The 24,243-nt window shown below is 40.8% G+C and overlaps 1 protein-coding gene across 2 annotated transcripts; it reads right to left on the bottom strand.

Annotated features, from left to right (window-relative positions):
- Nucleotides 1-1,625: 1,625 nt before the first annotated feature.
- On the bottom strand, nucleotides 1,626-22,647 carry mtmr1a (myotubularin related protein 1a). 2 transcript variants are annotated; one of them, XM_061095786.1, is made up of 17 exons: nucleotides 22,351-22,647; nucleotides 19,480-19,585; nucleotides 9,239-9,326; nucleotides 9,026-9,120; nucleotides 8,741-8,848; nucleotides 8,488-8,586; nucleotides 6,925-7,008; nucleotides 4,938-5,087; nucleotides 4,658-4,846; nucleotides 4,332-4,517; nucleotides 4,007-4,165; nucleotides 3,882-3,929; nucleotides 3,019-3,111; nucleotides 2,790-2,903; nucleotides 2,670-2,713; nucleotides 2,449-2,581; nucleotides 1,626-2,136 (listed from the first exon to the last, which is right to left on the bottom strand). In XM_061095786.1, the coding sequence occupies exons 1-17, from the start codon at nucleotides 22,455-22,457 to the stop codon at nucleotides 1,972-1,974; spliced, it is 1,968 nt and encodes a 655-aa protein (XP_060951769.1). In that variant the 5' UTR covers nucleotides 22,458-22,647; the 3' UTR covers nucleotides 1,626-1,971. The 2 variants fall into 2 exon arrangements, with proteins under 2 accessions (XP_060951769.1, XP_060951770.1); XM_061095787.1 differs by having other exon boundaries at nucleotides 6,925-6,984.
- Between the last annotated feature and the right edge of the window lie 1,596 nt (nucleotides 22,648-24,243).

Genomic DNA, 24,243 nt, shown 5'->3' with positions numbered 1-24,243 from the left:
GAAAAAACGAAATCGCCCGAAAATGTTATCTTTAACTGATCTCGCCTGATGTGTTGGATGACCCTGGGATATGTACTGATCTGGGTGAACAGAAGAGGAGGTTAGCCACAGTTTTATCACAGCTTGCAAAGGTTCAGGAGCCTCGGCCCCCTGCCTGTTGATGTAACCTGCCTGATATTGTGAGTCGTTAACCTTTGCAAGAACTGGGAAGTGCAAGCACAACAGCTTTCATCTCCAGAACATGTATGTGTCGGGTCACCCTACACCAGTCTAGTGTCCGTCGACCCATTCTTTCATGTGCAAGACAGCAAAAAGGAACTACTTGCAGTATGGCTTCTATCAGGCCCACTATGAAATCAAAGCTCCCCTAGTCGACCCGAGTTTGCAGCTGAGACAGGCTTAAAAAGCCTGCTGCCTGTCGAAAGCAGTACAATGGTCACCCTCCTGGAGTCCAGAACCATGCGCAGAAATGTTTTCACTGGGGAAGGCGGAACTTGCTCTTCTGGCAGTTATGGTGCAGAGCCAGGCCTTGGGTACCACACACACATGCACTCACTTATATCTCTTAGGTTTATGAAGGCTGAAGAAGGACTCTGACCTGTTGAGTCATCTGCCAAACAATGTCGATGAACTGGAGGAAAAAAGGGGGGAATGCTCAGAGTTAGCATGGTTCCCATCACCATGACCCACACGCTACAACACATGAAAAAAATACTTTGAGTGGAAAAAACGTCAGGCCACCTGACAGCAGCACTGCTCCTCTGAGCATAGCACAGCCGGTCTCCAAGGTTATTGAGGCCTTACTGTCTAGGGATACATAGGTACACTTTGCCCGTGCATTGAGTGAATTCTCAGGAAAAAGAGATACCAAATATTAAAAAGGAAGTTCCAATGCCTTGCCAGATGAGTACCTGGAAGCATTGTTTGTTGCCAAAACCCCAGAATGGGCAAAGTCTTCCCTTCTCATGGCTTTCTTTAACCTTTACTCTCCAAAATTGGGGATGAGTTCTGTCTTCATCACCTGCGCATGTTGAGGGTAGGTCATGATAATGAGTGGCCAACCTTGTTAGAGGGGAGCATTAGAAGAACTATAATCGGCAGCCATGTTACATGATCAACACCAACCATGGCTCTATTGACAGGAGGGGGTGGGCGCTTTGAAGACTGCTCATATGAGCTGCTCATATGCAACCTGGTTTCCACAGGATAATTCATTATCATTCACCTCATCTTCATTCAACACTGGAGAGGAGGGTAGGGGACTAATATGGATAATTGTAGGTCAGGGGATGGGTATGTCTGGCCAAAATGCTAGGGTCTTGAACATTACCTTCATCCCTTTTAATTCTGCTTCGGTCAGTCTCCTACGTTTTTTGACCTTCAGGGTATTCAGAACTTGTATAATGGCGCTGGCTGACATCCTTAAACAGCAGCACACAACCATCCTCAAATGGTTTAGAAAACTGGACAAGGCTAACCTCTCATCTTGATTTTGTAACTGAGGTCAAGAGAATACTGGTGAACCAGCAGAGAGACAGGCCCAATTTTAATGATCTGCTTCAGAAAGAAGAAGAAGAAGAAGAAGAAGAAGAAGAAGAAGAAGAAGAAGAAGAAGAAGAAGAAGAAGAAGAAGAAGAAGAAGAAGAAGAAGAAGAAGAAGAAGAAGAAGAAGAAGAAGAAGAAGAAGAAGGACATCTGTTCATGAAGGCTGTTAGCAATGGACCTCTGCAACGCCTTTATACAAACCTGAACCATCAAACTGCAAACAATAACCATAACAGTAGAAGAGAGGACAGCCTTTTCTGAAATCTCATTCACAGCACCCTGAATCAGGTGAGTATCAAACATTCAACTGATTCCACTCCAACACTGGTGTGTTAAAGGTAATTTGGCAGGCAAGCCGGTGTGTTATACAGAAACATCCACCTCACAAAAAGCAGGGGGACCATCCCCTGTGTATGCATGTGTGTGTCAGACAGCAGTGTGCAGTGGAGTTCCCGTGGTATGAGTGGGGGAGGAGGGGTGCTCGGAGGAGGACAGGGAGTGGGAGGACGTCTCTCTTTGCAGCTCTTCCACCCTTCTCTGCAACTCTGATCTCAGAAACAGCAGCTCTTTCAGAGACTGGCGTACTGGCACCTGAAAAACAAATAGTGAATAATAATATTAGCACAATTCACTTGTGTATCATTATCCAAACCAGCGATTACATGTAGTTGTTCAACTTCCAGAAAATCTGCAAAAACAAACCATCCAAGCCTGTGGATTCCCTGCATTATATGATGGGTGTGAAGGAATATTCAAATAGAAAAGACAATTTGGGGTAAAGTTCAGAAAATAAAATTTAGGGTACAAAAACCTAATTTCAAATAAGCACCAACTGTAAGTCCAGTTGGTGGATGCTGCTTGATACTGTTGTACCCTCCATTCATCACTACATAGGAAGTGTACCTGTGGTCTCATGCACGGGTTCCAGCGAGCATAGTAACTGGTCCACAGCTCGAGGTGTCTTGAGGAAACAAGTGGATACAGAACATGGTGCTCATAATCCACATAGAAGGGGTTGGTGAAGTCCTCCGGCTGGCTGGAAGGGGGCAATAAAAGACAGACTGTCAGAGACTTACTTCTGTCATTCACTCCATTCACTTATTCGAATGAGGCAGCTGTCTTACCTGTTAATGTAGGACCACAAGGACACAGTCTTGGTCTGCACTTCCTGAGCAAGACATAAGAGTTTGTTCATGACCAATTTAAGACTCATGAACCCCTATTAACAGAAAAATGGTCCTTACCTTGGCTGTCCTCTCCTCTTCACTGTTATAAAGGAATGTACCGAAGAGACAGCTGTAGAGGTGGTCCAGCACTGTGATCAGGAACAGCTCATTGAACTCAAACGCTGCTGAGAACTGCAGTCAGAAGAGGAGTAGTGATAATGAGTGGAGAGAAGGGGCCCATTTCAACATGAGTTAAAATAACACAAGCACAAACTTAATTTCATGAAAACAAATGAAGGACTCTGACCTGTCGAGTCATCTGCCAAACACAATCGATGAACTGGATGAAAACGGGGGAGCGCTCAGAGTTAGCATGGTTCTCATCGCCATGACCCACACGCTACAACACAGAAAGGAAATACTTTAAGTGGACAAAAAGTCAGGTTCGCGTTACACCTGCTACAACTCAGTACCATACAATTAGGCCCCATAAATACAACAGGAAGTTTATAAGTAGCAGTAATATACATTAACATACGGATACTCTAGTTAAGCAGTATCCTTAGGTTAATGAATGTTACTCACCTACTTAACTCGAACTAAGATTTCATCACATCCAGTCTCAAATACTGCTATGTAAGAGTTTCCTAATGTTTTCATTGTGTCTTTCTCTGAGAGACAAACAACCCATTTCCAACTGGACATACATTAAAATAAAGGTTAACATTTATTCTAATATGGGTGTAACTACAGGCAGTGCAATCGGATCTCAGCTAGGTGTAAATTACAACAGCTCATTCCCTGCATAGTTTATGTTCCAAATGCATCTGACATTGGATGTGCGTCAGTAGGATAATGATTTTACTACAGCCTTCCTTGCCACAAGGCTTGTCAGGTAATCATGAGGGCTCCGGTTCTCAAAAAGCTTGAAGACCACTGCTCAAAATCAAACAATAAACTATTAAAACCAAGAGAAAATCAAATTGGATACAGCAATTAATACATATAAATGTGAACTTGGAAGCTGCCGCACAAATTTTAAATAAACCTAGCATTATGTTTGTATCAGTCTTACAGTTATCACTGACAGTGGTCTTATTGTACTCTCAGTTTTTAACTAACAAGCTGGTAGCAAGAACATGATCACAATCACAATTATTATTTCCTTACTGCGGCAAACTTGTGTCCAAAACTAATCCACTCCTTCTCCACCAGAACCTGCAACATATACCAACATGATAACACTGTACATATGACAGCATATACGTAGTTGATATTGTGATGCAGTGTGTGACCTGGAATCCTCTGAGTGTGCGGTAGTAGCTGTCCAGCATCAGCATGGCCAGAGAGGTGAGCTGAGCAGTTCTGTCCCAGCCATCACTGCAGTGTACCACTACCGATGTCTTTCCAGATTCCAGCTTATCAGCTATCTTTGCTGCTCCCGCTAATAAAAGCTACACACAAGACATTGTCAGTACAATTTATGAATAATACACCCTCTGCAGTTGTTTACTTAGAAAAGTTTGTTCTATAAATTGTGAGGTAAAAAAACAACCAAAGGAAAGTACAATACTGAAGACCACTATTACTCTTTGGGGTGTGTTTGTGTTTTAGATTTACCCGTACGTATTCCAACCAGTGTGTCTGGTCAATAGCAGAATGCCAGTGAGCTTCATCTATGGTGGGATAAACCACGTCCTTCATCTTCCTCAGTGACTCTCTCATAACATGGATGTTGGGGATTTCCAGAAAGTTCAGCTCCACGTTTGGATAGAAACTTTCACTCTCATACCCTCCATCTTTTACCTTCATGTGGTGGAGGCAGCAGAGGTGGAGGATGTCAGAGTGTAACGGTTGAAAAAAGGTGGAAAACAATGTCTGAGTTAAAGCACAACATGACAGCGAGGGGAGAGGAAAAACAACCAAAATACATGAATGACCTTAACCTTGTTAGTGACTGCCACACTACCCTGCCGGGCATCAAAGATGGTGAGTTTATGGGACTGGGCGTTTGCATCCATGATGATTTGGAAGAAGCCTTCATCCTCTTTACAGCGACGATCTGAAGGTCCAACTAAGGGCTGACTGCATCGTACAATGGTGGCCTGAGACTCTGGGTGGATCCAGGACAAGACCTGTAGAACAATGAACAACACCATAGAGTTCTGCGTCTTTATCCACATTCTTTTTTTTGTATTTGAATTGTTATGCGGCTCTCAGACAGACCGGTATGCGGTGCTTAGCTCTGAACAAGGCAACACGTTTGATGTCTTCATCTATGATGTTGGTAGGGATGACCAGGATGGAGGGATAGGTGTCACACAGTTCATGGGTGCTGTTAATCTTACTGATGGTCCAGCTCTCATTTGGTAGACCCTGGCCAAACAAATTCACCCACATGAAGGAAACCATAAGAATACTGGGAGTAAATGTCTGTCAAATACATTCCATACAATATAGTATAAAATATGAGCATATTTTTCACATTAACACCCACTCCATCATTTTCAAGTTAATAAAACATAGAAAGCTGTGCTATAATCAGTCATGCTCCACCGCGTTCTTTTCTCTATACTGACAATAATCTTTGTTTACTTTAGCTGTTTGATTACTAGTCTATCTGTTGTCATGATAAAGAACAGATTTTTTTATCCGTACAGCAACAAGTTACCCTCTCTAACAAAAATCTAATTTTCATTCACTAAATAGTAAATACCTCTTGTTGCTTCCATTCCACCGTTTTTTTAATTGCTGTTAAGATACTTCTAATGAAACTCAAAACTTCCTGCACATGTTTCACAAAATGTCTTCCAGATCCGCAAGGGGCATAATGGCTGTCATTTCTTTTAAATGTAAAAAATAACTAATAGATAATAATAATAATAATAATAATAATAACTAAAGCAGTAGAAAGAACAGCAAAGTGAACGTGCTGAAAAAACTACGTTAAAGATAGCCTGGGTGCCAGGCGAACTTAGCCCCGCCCACAACATTTTCTGTCGGGAAGTTCGGTCTGGAGTCGCTCCATTGGGGAGAAATTATGCTCCAAACAGAAGCTGTTCGGACCAATCACATTGTCAGGGCGGGCTTTATACGATGATGGACAGATGATCAACCATAGATATGTGATCAGCAGTTACGTAATCAACTACGTCATTAAACAGCGCTTGGGTTGACTTCCACAAACATGCCTGCCGCTGGAGACCTGAGATGTGTAGATGCTGCCATTGAGTCTGTTTTAGAAGACATCCATAGCGCATTAATTTTGAAAGAGGAACAGAGAAACGCGATCAAGACATGGCGATGCAACTCGGCGTGCACAACGAGGTGGACATTATTTTTTTCATCGATAAAACTATTGCATGTTCGCTATGTGGCAGGAGGTTTCCCTGAACGAGGTTGCCCTGAACGCAGCACACCGAGGATTAGCAGCTGGAGGTAGCAGCCCGGAGCTAGACTTCGCTGCTCGGCTTCATGTCCGCACCATAGACTGTATATATGGTCCGCACACGGACCGTCAGTTCACGGGAAGGGAACCCGGACAGACCCGGGTGTGGGTGAGGAGTTCTGGGAGTGAGAGCGTGACAACAACCTTCTGAGAGGTGGAGAGACGTCAAATCGAGCTAGCTCTCAGCGGCTAGCTGCTCCCTCAGCGGGGCTTAGGAGTACAGCAGCGCTTATTTACAAGTGTAACCATTGAACGGACTCCGTTTAACTGCCACAAGAGTTGTTCATCTTGTAATAAAGATCTCAATAAGGAAACACGCTGTGTTGTTGTTTTATGGTAAGAGAAAGTCTTGACTGTCTGACTTAGTAAATAACTCACAATGTCGCTAAACATACGTCACATACTACGTTGCTCTGATTGGTTGTAGATCTATCCAATTGAGCGAAGAGGCATTTTTTTTCCTGGTTCGGTTGAAACACGCCCCATAATCAAAGCCCAATGGAGCAGTCTCAGACTCATATTCTGACTAGAATTGAGTATGACAACGTCAGGCTACGTTAAAGAAGCTGTTTTAATACAAATGCAGCTATAAAGCTATACATAAACAGCAATTTAGAGACTACCAATAGATCAATGTAGTCACATGGTATATGTAATAGTAGTATGATGAGGTATGCTCTCCTTGCTCTGTAAGAATCCAAGTGTGTGGTTGGAGCCCATGGGAGTAGTGGGAGCAGACTGAATCAGTATCACATTATCTGTTACCTGACGCCTGTACTCGGCTGCTGCGTCGTACACCTTCCAGCCGTCAACAGGAAACTGCTCCTTGTAAAGAAAAGCGAAAAGAGGCTGCAAGAGGATGTGACAGGATGTCTGTTAGAATTCACTTTCTTTACATACAGTAAAACACTACTGAGGAAGTTTACAAGTTGTAGTTAATTCTCTAGAGGTGAAAACATAGTGTTCTCTTAATACATTAGTATAAACACTGATATGATTTAAGAAATAATTTTAAGAACTACAAGGTTTTGTTCTTGAGACTGTTTCATTATCTAATAATTAAATCAAATTGATTTATTGCCAAAAATTCATTTTTGTTTAGGATATACTGAAATCGTCTAGTGCGATTAAAAACGATCCTTGGGTGTTTATATTATTTCGCCTTAGTTTGGATAATCATTTAGTGAACTACTTTGTTTATAAATGTTGTAGAACTATTCTGTTTTTTGGGACCCGTTTTGTGTTGTATGAAATGTATTGCCGCCCGGCCTTGGTGTAAAAGTGTCGACTGGGTCTGATTTAATATACAGTGTTTACCTATGAAGCTGAGTTTTTCGTTAATTTCGATAATTTTACCTTAGTTACTGTGAGGCAAATGAAGCCGTCTCCTCCATGCTTTATAGGTTTCTAACCATTTTGTGTTACCAGGTATCAAACATTGACTAAACAGGAGTCCGATCCGCCCGCACCTTTAAATTTTGATTATGTGCATTTCCCTTAGAGCTTTTTAAATACGTTGAATTGTTACAATCTGGCAACATATATCCTGTGCCAATTATTTCAAGAGCAATTTTTGATATATCAAGGCCAGAAAGTCCATTTAAAAATATGTTTTCGTTGTCTGTGACTTATGTCTTATTTATTTATGATGTATCAATTGTCAGACTGAATATTCTTTAGAATTAAGTTCATTGCTCTTTTAAAAGGTTTACTTGCATGATTATGCTATAATATTATCTTTGTACTAGTGGTTTGAATTATTTTTACAATGACGACAATAATATAATTTATCGCAATCATTTCTGGGACAAAATATCATCCCACAAAACTTGCTTTTGTGACAGGCCTATCTTTTTTTATACCTAAATATTTGAATTGAAACTGTCAAAGGTATATTTTGTGTATTATTGAGTGCTAACAGATGCGTGAAAAAATTTGGGTGCACCTGGATTATGTGCTGGTGTCCCTAAATGAAATAGTTAAAACATTTCATTTGGAGCCCTGAATGACATGATTCCTAACCAGCTTCCCACCACTGAATATTTCTTTTTTGTGTAGTGCCAGCCAAACTTGAGGCACAGCTGCTGGGGATGTAGAGTGAGTTTCTGCAGTGAGTTTGCCTTAGAGCATCAATATCAAATGTTGCTACACTACTGGCTACTGGAGGTTCCCAACAGGCTTAACGTGTCCCATCCAACACAAATTGAAAACATTCTTCATGTAACAAGCCACTGAGCATATTCAATCTTTTACTTTGGCCTTGAATCACAATTCACACTCATGGTACACCTTATCAAGCCAATATTTAGGACATTAGAAGAAACTGACCAGGTTGTGGGAGAGGGGGAAGGTATGTTTAGCCAGCGCCTCAACCACATCTGGATGGCTCTCCTCTGTCTTATAGGCAAACCTGGGACTCCTCATGTCCTGGTGCACAGATGTGGGGATTTATAAATTGTAATAGCATAGGAAAAAGACAATATCAGAACAAAGAAATAAATTAACTTATAAAAAACAACGTTTTCCATGAGCAGAATGCATCATTAGTGAGCCTTAAGTTGTGTGTGTAAATGAGTGTTACCTTGCAGACCAGTTCAAGTCCTTTGGTGTTCTCTCCCTGGTTGGGAACACTTATAGTCTCCAGTCTGCTGATAGCGCCCAGGTTAACGTCAAGAATGAACGGAGACTCCTGTATGTATAAAGATTGACATTAAGAAATGGACATTATACAGCTACAAAAAAAAAACCCCAGCTTACATCACTCAATCATCAACTGATCAAGTATGTGGACGGTAGATTGAAGGACGTTTGATGGTATTGAAGCTCTGCTGAGTAAATTATGTATGTGGTGTACAAACTACAGTACCCTTTCCACACTGGTGAAGTAGAATTTGTAGTCTGTGATGGCCAGGGTCCCATTAACCAGGCCACTGAATGGACAGATATACATCACATCCTTGACTGCACGTCAGCACATACACAGAAACAAACAGGATCAAATTATTATTGGATTCATTGACACATGGACAATATTTAAATGACTTGTCAGAGTTTTGGTATTTCACTCTGAGATATATACCTGTAGTGCGGATGGTTTCTCCTGGCAGCAGAGGAACCTGGTTCTGGAATGTTCCGATTGGTGCCCCATATCTCAGTGCTGACAGGTTCTGAACAGAACACAGACCAGTCAGAGGGAAAACCTTTAGTACAGCTTTTATCAAAGACACCTAACGGAGTATTACTAATAGTTTTTGTGTCAGGGTTTTACTAAGCAGCATAGTCATCACCACACTGATAACTACAAAACTAACTTAAACAGCAACTTGCAGGTTAAATTATTCTTATACAAAACTTATACTTAGCCTGGTTTAAAAATTATCATATTACATTTTTTCACTAGACATAAATGGAAAATTCAGAGCAGACAGTGGCGAATTACAGCATTGCGCCTACAAATGCTTTTTTTCACTATCGCATGCCTATAGGGATGGCATATCGGCTATCATTAGTTACTTTCTTCCTCTTGTCAATTTCCATTTCAATGTGGATGACACAGTTCTACCCTTCCACCAAACCTACCTCCATCCTACAATAGGTACATTAGATTACTGTAACTTCTTTCTTATTGCTCTCCTTCACAAATTTCTCCATAAACTTTAATAAATCCAGAATTCTGCCGCTCACATTATTTCCAGAACCCCCTCCATAAATCACATCACTTCTATCGTCCAGCAGCTTCATTGGCTAGCGTTCAAATATCGCATTGCTTTTAAGATTCTGCTCCTCAGCTTTTAGGCCATCCATAATCTACCTTTCCGAACTCCTGCTCATTGACACACCCTCCCGCACCCTCAGTTGTTCTTCTTCCATCCACCTCACTGTACCACCTGCCAGCTTGACAACCATGGGATCTACAGCCTTCAGCCATTCTGCTCCCCACCTCTGGAACTCCCTCCCACCAGACATTGGTAACATTGACTCTCTCCATTTTCAAATTCCATCTAGTGTTGCACGGTGTACCGGTACTAGAAAGGTACCGCGGTACCCTTACGTTAAAAACGATACGGTTTAGCATATTTTTAGTACCGGTACTTTATTAAAATAGCAGCAGTCAGAGCGCACTCTCTGCTCCGCTCCCTGTCCCGCTGCCTGCATGCATTGACTGCGAGGGGCGGGGCTACCCAGCTCTCACACATGCAACAGGCAGTCCTCACTCACAGCGAGTGATCTCAGGGAGACATAGCCGAGCCGACCGTCCTCGGCTCGTTGAAAGTGATTCTCTCTCAAACTGTGTGGCGCAACGGGCGGAGACATACAGGTGGGGCGCGCGAACCGGAGGGGGGGGGGATGCGAGAACTAATGCTTTGACGTCCGCATCTCTTTCACGGCGGAGCAGCAAAACAAGTCGTTGTTTCTCCGGAGCGGGGGGGGGGGTCTCAGCGCGCGGCTCCTCGGCCCGTCTGCAGTGGCTCCCTGTGCAGTGTTCATATGTTGAACGGGAACGTCACGTTCATTTGTCAAATCAGCATCGTATCAGACCAGCATGAAAAAAACAGGAGCAGGCGTGTGTGTGTGTGCGTTTGCGTGTGTGCGTTTGCGCGCGCGCCCGCGCCCAGGCAGCGCGCACACACATACAGGCCCCGGGGCCCCGCCCCCACTCACTCGCTCAGGTGGCATGTTTTAACTCTTGTGGAAATAACTATGTAGTCATATAGTCAGATACGGACAATAGGCCTGCATAGCCGTATATAATCAATGCTATGATGTCACCATGTAGTTTTCATTAATATCTTTCTGTAGGCTAATACTAATATGAATGCTATTTGTTTAGTGTTCAAAAAGCTGGGCAGGAACAAGCTGGTAAAAAAGGGAACCCTACAGATGTTTTATTTATTACTATCATAGATAAATATACCAGTATCATTTCGTATTTGTGGTATCGTATCGTATTTGTGGCATCGATCGTATTTGTGGTATCGTATCGAAAGTATCGAGTATCGTGATATTTTGGCAGGTATAGTATCGAAGTCATAATTTTGGTATCGTGACAACACTAATCCCATCTCAAAACTCTTCTTTTTAAACTGGCATATTCAGTTTGAGTGTCTTCCAATTGGCAAACTACATGTTTTAATCACCGTTGATTTTATTGCTCTTTTTGATACAATGTTTTTATTCCCAACTTGTAAAGGTGACCTTGAGTACTCTGAAAGGCGCCAATAAATTAAATGTATTATTTTTATTATTATTATTATTATATCGAAGCCAGAACAATGTGAGACTGACAGCAAATGCGATTCCATCATTACACAGGCATCAGCTTCTGCCTCCACTACTCAGAGGGAATGTGATCTGTGCACAGTAAGTATTGTATTATAGTTGTCTGCTAGCATTCTGTTACGTATTATATAAAGATATGCAAACCCAGCCCACTAGCACATAAAGCTAATGTAAGCTAGCATTAGCAATGTATTCTTAATAACCTGTTATATATTGAGATTTATAGTCCAATTCTGCCACCTATAGGCAGGAAGAATCCAGTCATGTTGGCGCTTATTATACTAACCCAGTTTGCAAGGGAAAAGAGAAAAAAAGTAATTCAATAAATGGCCACTGTCAAATTGTGAAGTTGACACTGTCGTACGGATAGCAAATATGTCACATATTACCCATGTAGTATAAGTTGGAGAAATACAAATGAGAAACAAACTATGTCTATGATATTGGCTTTGCTTGGTATCTGACAAAACCTTTTTCATACAAACAATGCCACAACCAAAGAACTGTACATTATAAAGAAGAGGAGGATGGGGGGGGGGGGGTCTGCTGGAATTATGTGTAGAGATATTACAACCATTTCAAAGCAACAGAAGATAATAATAATAACAAATGTTTGTATAGCATCTAAACAAGGTCATAATGTGCATCACACAAAAGGTCCATGGCAAAATGAAGAATCAATTGTAATAAAAGATATTCTGTTCAGTCAAATTTAAGGACCAAATCATAACATAATAAGGTCTTAAACTTAATGGGCCTATATTATGCCAAATATATTTCCTGGGCTTTTACTATCCGTAATTACTTGAGGGGGTAAGTAGGTACCCTCAAAGTATGAAAACAGTCACTCCACGGACTTTTTCACTCAGTCCATTCTGTCATTGAAACGTCTCGTTTCGTACTTCCTCCTAGTGTGAGTAATTCGGGATCGCACTCTTCTATTAGCCCCACAAAGCCGGTACCAGTCCAGACTTCCGAACCCACCACCCCCGCTCCCCGTCACCTCAACAACCTCCACTCCAAGCAGACTTGTTGGTGAGCTAGCAACCCATTTGTGCAGGGCGCCCTTGTTTCTGTAAGACTGATTGTTGTAATCAAAATAATTACAAAACGCATGTTAGAAATGCCTCCCTGTAATAATATGTTTTTAGCAGTGATTTTTAAAGAACTGTAATGAGTTGGTGAGCCTAATCTCATCAGGCAGGGAGTTCCAGAGCCTGTGAGCCCTGACCGAGAAAGCCCGGTCACCTTGAGTAGCCAGCCTTGACCTAGGGCAGCCAACAGGAACAGACTGGTCGATCTCAGGTTACGACCAGGGTTTTTATAGGGAGTCAAGAGCTGTGAATTGTCCATGTTGAGCATTAAAAGTTATTAGCAGAATATTAAAATCATCCTGAATTTAACTGGTGACCAGTGAGGAACACAAGATTGGCGTGATATTAGCCCTACGGTTTGTTTTTGTTAAAATACGAGCACCAGTGTTCTGAACAAGCTGCAAATGAGTTAATATGGTGTGGCTGAGTCAAGTATACAGGCAGAGGTGTAAAGTAACTTATTACATTTACTCACGTTACTGTAATTGAGTAGTTTTTTTGTGTACTTTGTAATTTTTTGAGTAGTTTTTGAAATGGGTAATTTTACTTTTACTAAGAAGATTTTGACTGAAGAATTGTACTTCGCTACATTGGAAATTACATCCCTTACTGAGTAAAAAAAAAACATAAGGCGCAAGGCAATTCTCACTGCAGTGCTAGATGCTGCATAGAGGGGATGACGTTCCTCACTTGCACGTTCAACATATGAAAACTGATCGTAAAGTTCACTGTTCGCGAAAAATATGCGCGACTTGCACAACACTGCACAGGGAGCCACTGCAGAGGGGCTGCAGAGCTCTCCGTGGCTGAAGAGCCACAGGTTGCCGACCCCGATATGGTTTGTTGTTCCATGTTGTTCTTAAATGTTTTGTTGACATGTTAAATGTTTGACATGTTTAATGTTATTGCACTTACATTTGTAAAGATTCTCCTTTAATTAAAAATAACTGTTTTTGGATTGGATTTATGACCCTTGTCCTTTTTTGCACTGTATAGGAGCTGCCCCCATCAAGTTGTTGGAAGTAACTAAGTAACTTTTACTTAAAGTATATTTTAAATTAACTACTTTTTACTTTTACTTGAGTAGATTTTTAGATGGGTACTTTTACTTAAGTAAAATTTCATCAAAGTAAAGGTACCGGTACTTTTACTTGAGTACAATATTTCAGAACTTTTTTACACCTCTGTATACAGGGCGTTGCTATAATCCTGCATTATCATTTCCAGGTCAGATGTAACAGGATTTCATTATTTGATTAACATGTGTTTTGAAGTTCAGATGACAATCGAATCTGATGCCTAGATTTTTAGCTGTTGTTTTAATATTGGCTGCCAGGGGATGAAGTTAATGGGAGAAGTCAAGGAGTTGAAAAGACAAAATGAGGTGAAGAATAAGAGGATGGCGTTTGTGGCTGACTTGGCTTGGAGACCAGACAGGGCGTACGGTGCGAAGCCCACCGAGCCTGACCAGGACTCTGTGGGGCAACAGGTAATTGCCTTTTTTAACAACAGAGGTGGTTCAGTGGACAATAACAACATCGAGGCATGCCATCCTCTCCCTCCAAATTACAAAATCAGGAGCAGAAAGCATAAATAAGCGCTACTCAAACAAGGGGAAAAATTGAGGAACTAACATGCATATTAACCAACACTTGCCAGAGAGGTTTGCATCCTGAGGAATCAGAACAAAATACGAAAAACGTGGACAACTAACTACAAAGTATTCATGAAGCTGAACAGCTCACAAGAGCAAGCAAAAGTAATAATGATGAAGGACAAACAAGAACTGGACATCAGTAATTACTGATGTAACGGAGACCACTCCTAGGACTCCAGCACACAAACACAGGTCAGGCTGCAAACAGCACAGGAGCACTGTACAACAATTTCGTTTTACAGACTATGAAAATCTAAAACGGAAGTCTATTGGACACACAGCTTGGATGTATGATTTTGAACAGGACATCGACCCTGAAAATAATTTTCTCGACAACACAAACAACTGCTCTTCCTTTACAGAAGAACGGTTTAACAAGAAAGTTAAATCAGATCATGGATTATCAATTATCCACCTCATGCAGCATTTCATAACATCAAGAAATATTTACACCAATTCAGGAAACCATTCAATATTATAGCTTTATCTGAAACAAGGCTCAACTGTGAGTTTAACATTTATTGAACATGACAGACAGGATATTGGATATAGTACAAAAATAAAACATATTTAGATAGGCTAGATTCTTTTTTTTTTTTATGTACATGTGCCAGAGTCCGATGTTTGACATATTTTCTTGGCTGCCAGTTCATTTATGTTTGCGGTTGGTTCTGTGCTGTGCAAACCCTCAAGATGGAGTGAAGCTGTGCATCAGCGACACGACTCTTGTGTGGGTTTTTGTTTATTTTCCTCACAGAGAAAAAACTGCTCACACAGGCAGAACTGAGCCAGTTCACAGTTAAAATTAACTTGTTCACGTTCTTGTTTTGTATTGGGATGATTTGGGTGACAAACTTAATATCATGTGTTTAGTTAATAAGTCCTGACTTTGAGCATCACGCCTGGTGTTGTATTGATCACAAAATATTGACGAGTCATTTTTCATGATGTTTAAATGTAGCCACATAAACTGATCAGGTATTGGGGGCTATTTCTGAAGAGAAGAAATACAAAAGATGTTGTGAGACAAGTAAGACGTGAACTTATTTTAACAGATTTGCCTCGTCACACATGTGTAAAGTTGATTGAAACTCAACATCGAGTACATCTTTTAAAATCACGCCTGCTGACTTTAACTAGCAGCGACAGGAGGACACATGAAGCTTAACACATCCAAATAAAAGCACATTTACCAACTTTAGTCAAGCTTCCACCTATATGATGTGAGGGATGTTTTTACTTCTGACACTTGTTCGATGTGTCTGCATTGTTAGGTCTGGTGTCTCTCATATTCCTCTTGACAACACCCCATCGATTCTCTATGGGGTTCAGGTCAGGCGAGTTTGCTGGCCAATCAAGCACAGTGATACCATGGTCATTAAACCAGGTATTGGTACTTTTGGCAGTTTGGCCAGGAGCAAGGTCTTGCTGGAAAATGAAATCAGCATCTCCATAAACCTTGTCAGCGGAAGGAAGCATGAAGTGCTCTAAAATGTCCTGATAGACGGCTGCGTTGACTTTGGACTTGATAAAACACAGTGGACCAAAACCAGCAGATGACAAGGCTCCCCAAATCATCACCGACTGTGGAAACGTCAAACTGGACTTCAAGCAACTTGGATTCTGTGCCTCTCAACTCCTCCTCCAGACTCTTGGACGTTGATTTCCAAATGAAATTGACTTTCATCTGAAAAGAGGACTTTGGACCACTGAGCAACAGTCCAGTCCTTTTTCTCCTTAGCCCAGGTAACACGCTTCTGACGTTGTCTCTGGTTCAGGAGTGGCTTGACACAAGGAATGCAACAGTTTTAGCCCATGTCCTGGATACGTCTGTAAGTGGTGGCCCTTGATGCACTGACTCCAGCCTCAGTCCACGCCTTGTGAATCTCCCCAAAATTCTTGAATTGCTTCACCATCCTTTCAAGGCTGTGGTTATCCCTGTTGCTTGTGCACCTTTTTCTACCACACTTTTTCCTTCCACTCAACTTTCTATGAATATGCTTGGATACAGCACTCTGTGAACAGCCAGCGTCTATAGCAATGACCTTTTGTGGTTTACCCTCCTTGTGGAGGGTGTGAATGACTATCATCTGGTCAACTGTCAAGTCAGCAGTCTTCCCCATGATTGTGTAGCCTACTGAACCAGCCTTAGAGACCATTTAAAGGATCAGGAAACCTTTGCAGGTGTTTTGAGTTAATTAGCTGATTAGAGTGGGACATCGTGGGTCTACAATATTTAACTTTTTCACAATATTCAAATTTTCTGAGATGCTGAATTTTGGGATTTCATTAGCTGTACGCCATAATCATCAACATTAAAAGAAATAAACCCTTGAAATACTTCACTCTTTCTGTAATGAATCTATATAATATATGAGTTTCACTTTCTGAATTTAATTATCTAAATAAACAAACTTTTCCATGATATTCTAATTTATTGAGATTAACCTGTATACTTTATCTCAGCACATCCAGCCAGCTCTGACTGACATCCAGCAACCCTGACATGAAGTTAATTATAAATGCACAGTTGGAACAAAAAACATTTTAACCTTCATGAAGGCAAAATATATTGCAGTGCTGCTGTATTAGACTGCATTATAATAGTAGGTGTACTTTATCAAGTGGGACAGTTAATGGCACTTTTTATGTGTACAACTTTTAAATTGCATTATCAAATTTTTCTACAGCCATCTCTTGGCAGCCCTGCATTTTAACAGTAATGGCAGCCAATAGGTTGCTCGAACCAGTGATGGTTAGGTGTTATATGTGCTTCGCTACCCAAAGTTCAACAAAGGTGGCTGTGTAGTCCTCCCTATTAAGTAGAAGCCATCATATGGTTTGCGCCTATGACACATTTAAAATTGAGTCACCATGTTTTGGTAATAAACCTTTTTAATATACTCTCAGTTGTGGTTTTACTTCTGCTCACTATTTTAAAAGATCCCATTTACACCTTCTTACAGAGTCCTTTGGCTCCTCACACCCCCTAGGTGGTGTTGTCTGTGCTTTCAGTTATATTGAAATTCTCTTAGGGAATTACAATAGTGATAAGGAAACGATAATCATCATTAATAGTAATACACATAACATGGTGTGATACGGGTTGTGATGGTAATATAAACACCTTACAGGATATTGACTTTTAATATTGTCTCAATTAACTATGTATCTACAGATACAGATATTTCTTATTTGTGCTATTTGCATATGCATTTAGACATAAAAATAGTAGTTGACCATGGATATTACTAATTACATTAACATATGTTCTACTGTGTAGTATCTGCCTTTGCCTTTCATCCACATACATTACATTGATAATATTATATTGCTCTCTGGCTAATATAACGAGTATATAATAATGAAACAGACATGGCCATAAGCGTTGTTTTCTGTGAAGGTGGGCAGACAGGGTGGGGGAAGACATGCAGCAGAGGGCCGGGGGTCAGACCCGAACCCGGGCCGCTACGTGTGAGGCGGCAACTCTACCAGGTGAGCTATACTTGTTCTTTTGTCCTCATTCAGAACCTGCCTTTGGTTTCCCAGAGACTAAAACAAGGAATTCTTCTCAAACAGCATGGGCAAAATGACTGGTAGCTTTCAGAAGAGATGACAACAAATGTCTTCAGTTTGCATCACAGGACTCAAAGTGTCCTAAAGCAGTAATGTATCCTATTTCAAAGGAGAAAAGCTCTTTAGAGCACTGTTTGGGATCATCAGGTGCTTCACACTGAGTCTGGGCACAATGAGTGAGCAAGGTCCAGGTTAAGAAAAACAATTATTCTGATGGGGTCTGATGTTCTTTTGACCACAATTGCAAATATAATTAAGTTTAAGATCCATTGGCATTATGCTGAAATCCAAGAAGTGATTCGATGTTAAACCCCTGAATGTTTAGGTCAGAAATATCCTGACTTTATGGGCTAAGCTCAAAAATTCCTACATTTCCTTGAACATGTCTTATCAATAGTCATGTTTTATAGGTTGTTGGACATATAACAACAGCAAGGATCAGTGAGGAGTAGGATGAGACATGCAGTGCAGGACAGAGTGAGAACAAAGAGGAGGAGGAAGAACAGACACTAAAAGACTTGCCGAATTATTGGAAGGATGCTCAGAATTACTTTCTTTGTGGTAACAAAGCCCTTCATCATGTAAATCCTGCTGCAGTGTAAAGCCAGCATGGAGAAAGAGGGAAAAAAGGAAAAAGAGAAAAAGAGATATTATACAACAAACATTATTCTGTATGTAGAATACTGTTGCTGTCATCACTCCCCGCTCCCTGCAGTACTGAGTTGGGTTTATCTGCAGTATGTACACAGTGTAGAGGCCAGAGTCTCGGTGACAAATACCAACAAACTATTCTCCATTTACATAATAACCCACAACATATGAAGAGGCTACATTAAGTGCAGTCCAAAGTGTGAACAATTATGTTATAGGCCCATTGCACAGAATGACCATATCAGCAGATTAAGATAGATTAACGCGTTTCTGTTCAGTGCCACGCACTGTTTATGTTACATGCTAAATTTATTTTGACATATTCGACAAAAGTTCCACCTTGAACAGATCCATATGATAAAAGAATATAATAGAAAGCCTTTAATGTCATTGCATCTGCAGAATACAACGAAATCAAAATTGCTGTCTAGTGATGCATAGGCAACAGAGTAAAAGACAATGCACTCAATCCAGTGTACTCACACAACCTAAACACATGCGCACAGTCGCACACGTTAATAAAATGATTCCACACCCATACATACATATTGCACATGATCACTAAAAAGTACACTAAAAGTCTTAAATAATACTCATAGAGGACCCCAAGCTGTAACTTTAATCTTTTTGATCTAATCACTGTCAAACTTTATGTGTGAGATAAGGTTCTCTCCCTGAACACATCTTTATGCCAATATACAATAATAGTCACAGCACCCCTTAACTGTGAAAGGAAGTACCATGTTTTATACTTTTTTCATTTAATACACCTTAAAACTGGTCAGGGAAGCTTTACGACTCTGGTGAGGCGATGATGTGACACTAACGGCTTTACATTGAACGGCAATGGAGTGACCTTTGATGGAACGCCAACAAACAGGAAATGGCTGTAATGTCACAATGCACAAGCTCCAATCTGCGAGCGCTCGTAACAACCTGCTTGCAGTCTAGTTATTCTTTATAGGTTGTGTTTTATTCATCTGATATTTTCTTAATATTGCTTAGTGTAGTATGTGTCTGATACCTTGTTGATGTAACGCAGGATTTTTGTATGTTAGTTACCTTGTTATCCCTGTTCATGATGTCAGTTGGGACTGATCCTGAGATTTGACTCGAGATGGTGGCTGCTATCAGCTGTTTACACCACTCTACATGGGAACCTGTTGGACTGAACAGAGACCAAAAAAGATCTGATAAGAATGGAAAATGCATTTACCATTACACGCCAGCATTTCATAAAATGCAACAACATTTCACAAAACACAACATTTTAATCCAAATGAAATGGTTTCTGAATTAGGAGACAGGGTAATGAAAGTTTGATGAACTTGATCTTCATCTTCACCTTCTTAGCACAGCAGAAGTCTTATTTTGCAAATACATTAACACGTTTTCCCCTTTTCCACCCTCTTCAACAGTTCACATAGATCTCATACAAAGATCTTGACCTTTGTCGGTTTCACTAGTAAAACATCTAGTCAAAGGTATAGAAGAAATGACTTGCATGATACTTGCAGTCAAAGGTATAGAAGAAATTACTTGCATGTAGGAAAATGTGATGCACCTGTGTGGGGTTTCTTTTCACAAATCTTCAATCAGTAAAATGTCTTTATTCACCAAAAGGTAGCACCTCTGGGTTGCTTTTTGCAAACAAGGATAAAAAAGCATGTAGAACAGAAAGTTCAAATTGCACTGATGCAGTACAACATCTGCATCATACTCTAAGTCTTTCATGTCAAACACAGTGCATGGACACATGCAGACAACAGACAAATTCAAAGTGTAATTTTGAACAGCGTATTTCTGTTTCAACCTGCATTTTCAGTGTTTAAGCAATCGGGAAAAACAGTGCTGAAAAACTACATACACTCCTGATCAAAATCTTAAGACCAGTTAAAAAATTGCATGAATTTGCATTTTGCACTGTTGGATCTAAGGAAGGTTCTAAGTAGAGCTTCAAAATGCAAAAAGAAGAAATGGGAACAAGAGACCAAAAGTTGTGAGCAGGCAAATTATTGAAAACAACAATTTAACTCAAATAGGCTGTTCATCAGCTGATCAAAAGTTTAAGACCACAGCCTTTAAAAGCCAAAATCTGTGCAAAAATTTGGATTCCATGTAATTTCCTGTCAAGTACTGTGAAGATCTCTTGATGGCAAAGGCAAAAAAGCTCACCGTCTTTGAACGTGGTAGGATTGTTGAACTGCATAAACAAGGCCTCTCACAACGTGCCATCGCTGCTGAGGTTGGACGCAGTAAGACAGTCATTTTGCATTTCTTAAAAGATCCTCAGGGTTATGGAACAAAAAAATCAAGTGGTAGACCCAAAAAAATCTCACCGGCGCTGAGCCGGAGGATCCGAATGGCTGTCCGTCAAGACACGGGACGATCCTCGTCCCAAATTAAGGCCATTACTGGTGCTGACTGCAGCCCAATAACCATCAGACGGCATCTGCGAAGGAAGGGCTTCAAAAACAAGAAACGTCTTCAAAGGCCACGTCTCCTTCAACGCCACAAAATTGCCCGTTTAGACTTTGCAAGGGAGCACCAAACATGGGACATTCAAAAGGTGGAAGAAAGTTTTATTCTCTGATGAGAAAAAATTTAACCTTGATGGTCCTGATGGCTTCCAACGTTACTGGCATGATAAGGAGATGCCACCTGAGATGTTTTCTACGCGGCACAGAGGAGGGGGCGCCATCATGATCTGGGGTGCTTTTTCCTTCAATGAAACAATGGAGCTCCAGGTTGTGCAGGGGCGTCAAACAGCAGCTGGCTATGTAGAGATGTTGCAGCGGGCATCCCTCATGACTGAGGGCCCTCGTCTGTGTGGTAACGACTGGGTTTTTCAGCAGGACAACACTCCAATTCACAATGCCCATCTGACCAAGACTTTTTTCCAGGAAAATAACATCACTCTTTTGGACCATCCTGCGTGTTCCCCTGATCTTAATCCAATTGAGAACATTTGGGGATGGATTTCAAGGGAAGTTTACAAAAATGGACTTCAGTTCCAGACAGTGGATGCCCTTCGTGAAGCCATCTTCACCACTTGGCGCAACATTCGCACTAGCCTTTTGGAAACACTTGCATCAAGCATGCCAAAACGAATTTTTTAAGTGATCAACAATAATGGTGGAGCTACTCATTACTGAGTCAGTTTTTGACACTTGAATTTCTGTTTTAGGAGGTTTTTTTTTTTTTTTTTAGCTGTGGTCTTAAACTTTTGATCAGCTGATGAACAGCCTACTTCAGTTAAATTGTTGTTTTCAATAAATTGCCTGCTCACAACTTTTGGGCTCTTGTTCCCATTTCTTCTTTTTGCATTTTGAAACTCTACTTAGAACCTTCCTAAGATTCAACAGTGCAAAATGCAAATTCATGCAATTTTTTAACTGGCCTTAAGATTTTGATCAGGAGTGTATATATTTACAGACGTAGGGTGATGAATCGATAGATGTGAATTAGCGCTCCCTGGAGGACGTCTCAGTAAGCTACATTAGCGGTGGCTACATGACAGTAAACTAGCCCCGTGTAGTTTCACTAAGCTCACGTTGCTATCAACACTGTCCGTCGGGTAGAGTGGATCATTTTGTCCAACAATACGTTAGCCTGTTTCATCCTTCCTATACAGTATATCCATTTGAATACCATCAGCTTGTTGTCTGTTTACCATTAGTTGCTGTATGTGCACTCCAAACTATCAGAATAATCTACTATTATAACCTTTGCTTATTGAAAAGGTTTTGACGCAGTTGTAAAGCGAAATAAGCAAAAAGTCATATTAATGAATCCTGTTTATTATATCATACGATGAGTTCACTAAATATTTTATGAAATGTGGAAAGACATCTTAAGGAATAGCAACACAACTGTAAATAAACAATATGACGTCTCAGTGTCACACATCCCTCTCAGAACTTGGACGCTTACCTGTCCAGGGTTTCACCGGCGGTTGGTTCATTGGTCGACGAGCCCCAGTGCCTTCTGTTCGGCCCTGCTCCGTCCGCCGCCCCGGCAGCTCCAGTATGTTTCTCCATCTGCCAGAGGACTGTTTCGTTTGTGGGTCAGTGGCGATTAGTGCGGGTTTTTCTGAGGCTGAGAATTAAATTACACATCGGTTTACACACAGTGTCCGTCCTCCGTGCGTGTGCCTTTCTGTTCTTTGATGTGTTGGGACCATTAGGGTTTCTCTTCGTCCCCGACCAACAGGGCCTGTTCGTATTTATACTAGCTTCCTCCTACTATAGCCCCGCCCAGTCATCACACGTCACAGATGCGAGAACGCAGCACCTAGGGGCGGTCCAGATTTGTCGTCACATCTGGTTTCTGAGCCCAGATTTTGAACAATCCCTTAAAGGGATAGTTCACCCATAAAGGAAAATTCACTTATTATCTTACAACTATACCATTGGAGGGGTGGGTGAAGTGTTTGAGTCTATAAAACACTTTTGGAGGTTCAGGGGTAAACAGAGTTGCAGCCAAATCCAGTACAATTGAAGTAAATGTCGACCACTTCTTCAGACGTTCAAAAACTCAGGAAAAACATAAAATGCCTCAATACCGCTCCTGTGGGGTCATCCAAGTTTCCGCAAGCCCCGACATTCAAATTTGACTTGAAACGGTGTCATTTACATCAAGATTTTAGCCTAAACGTCCTCTGATCTCCCCAGGAGCCCTGTTTGCCCGTTGATCATTGCGACAGGATCATCATTAATAGCAATGGTCGGGGCTATGATGCCAAATTTCATAACATAAAAAATAAATCTGTTTTTAAGACAAAATTCAGAAATTTTCCACATTGCATCTCCCAAAGTGTGAAAAAAATTACATCAATTATTTTTGTGAACATATGAAACTTGTCTAGTAATAATTTCCAGTATCTGTTTCCATTATTTGGACATTAGAACATTTGCATGCATTTTGGGCTCAATTTGTAATAAATAAAAAATCTAGCAGGAATTCTTTGTGGAGGACGGCCTGTAGATGCACCTTAGCGAATTTGGTGTCAATTGATCAGAAACTGTGGAAGGTATAGGTTTAATTTGTTGCACAATATTTTGAAGAAACCCCCCCCCAAAAAAACAGAATTTTTCAAAGTATTAAACTTTAGACGGTTGCTGTACTGCCACAATCAGGACTATTGGTCCTCAAGGCCATAGGACTTGACCTGTGCGCAAAGTTTTTTTCTATCCCAAGCACGGGAAAGCGGATTTCCTCAGACAAAGATTAATAATATATATTGATATTCGACGCGAAACAGAATGCAAATTGCCTTGTGTCAAGTCAAATATGAATGTCGGGGGTTGCGAACACTTGGATCCTGAGCCTGTGTGTCTGTAGGGGTGGGGGCTACAACAGTCCAGCAGATGTTGACTTTGTTCCCATTCAGACTCCTCAGCCTCAGTCCATCCCGTCCCCTAAAAGCAGATACACTTATAGACTGAGAGCATCACAACTGAGGAAGGAGGACTTGATCAATATATCAAAAAAATCAAGCTACTGGAGGATTATTGTGAGAAAAAAAAAATATATATATATATATGATTCCATATCCATACATACACAACTGACCTAATTTTGAGAGAAAAGGTCAACAAAAAATGTAATACAAAAAATGTTTAATCCTAAAAATAAGAACACATGCAAGAAGCCACAGACAGAAATGCTTAAATTAATTTAATCAGTATATACATAAAGAGGCCACTCAAAAGACTGTGGAGAGGACATAACATGGTTAAAATAAATACATTTGAAATGTATTGTTATTGCACCTTTTTCCTAAAATTAGATTTTTTATTCCAAAAAGATCCTGAAACACATTTC

The sequence above is a fragment of the Limanda limanda genome, chromosome 22 (assembly GCF_963576545.1).
Source record: "Limanda limanda chromosome 22, fLimLim1.1, whole genome shotgun sequence".
In the NCBI taxonomy this organism is placed as follows: Eukaryota; Metazoa; Chordata; class Actinopteri; order Pleuronectiformes; family Pleuronectidae; genus Limanda; species Limanda limanda.
The sequence above is the reverse complement of the archived record's forward strand: the minus strand, read 5'-3'. Positions and strand labels throughout refer to the sequence as shown.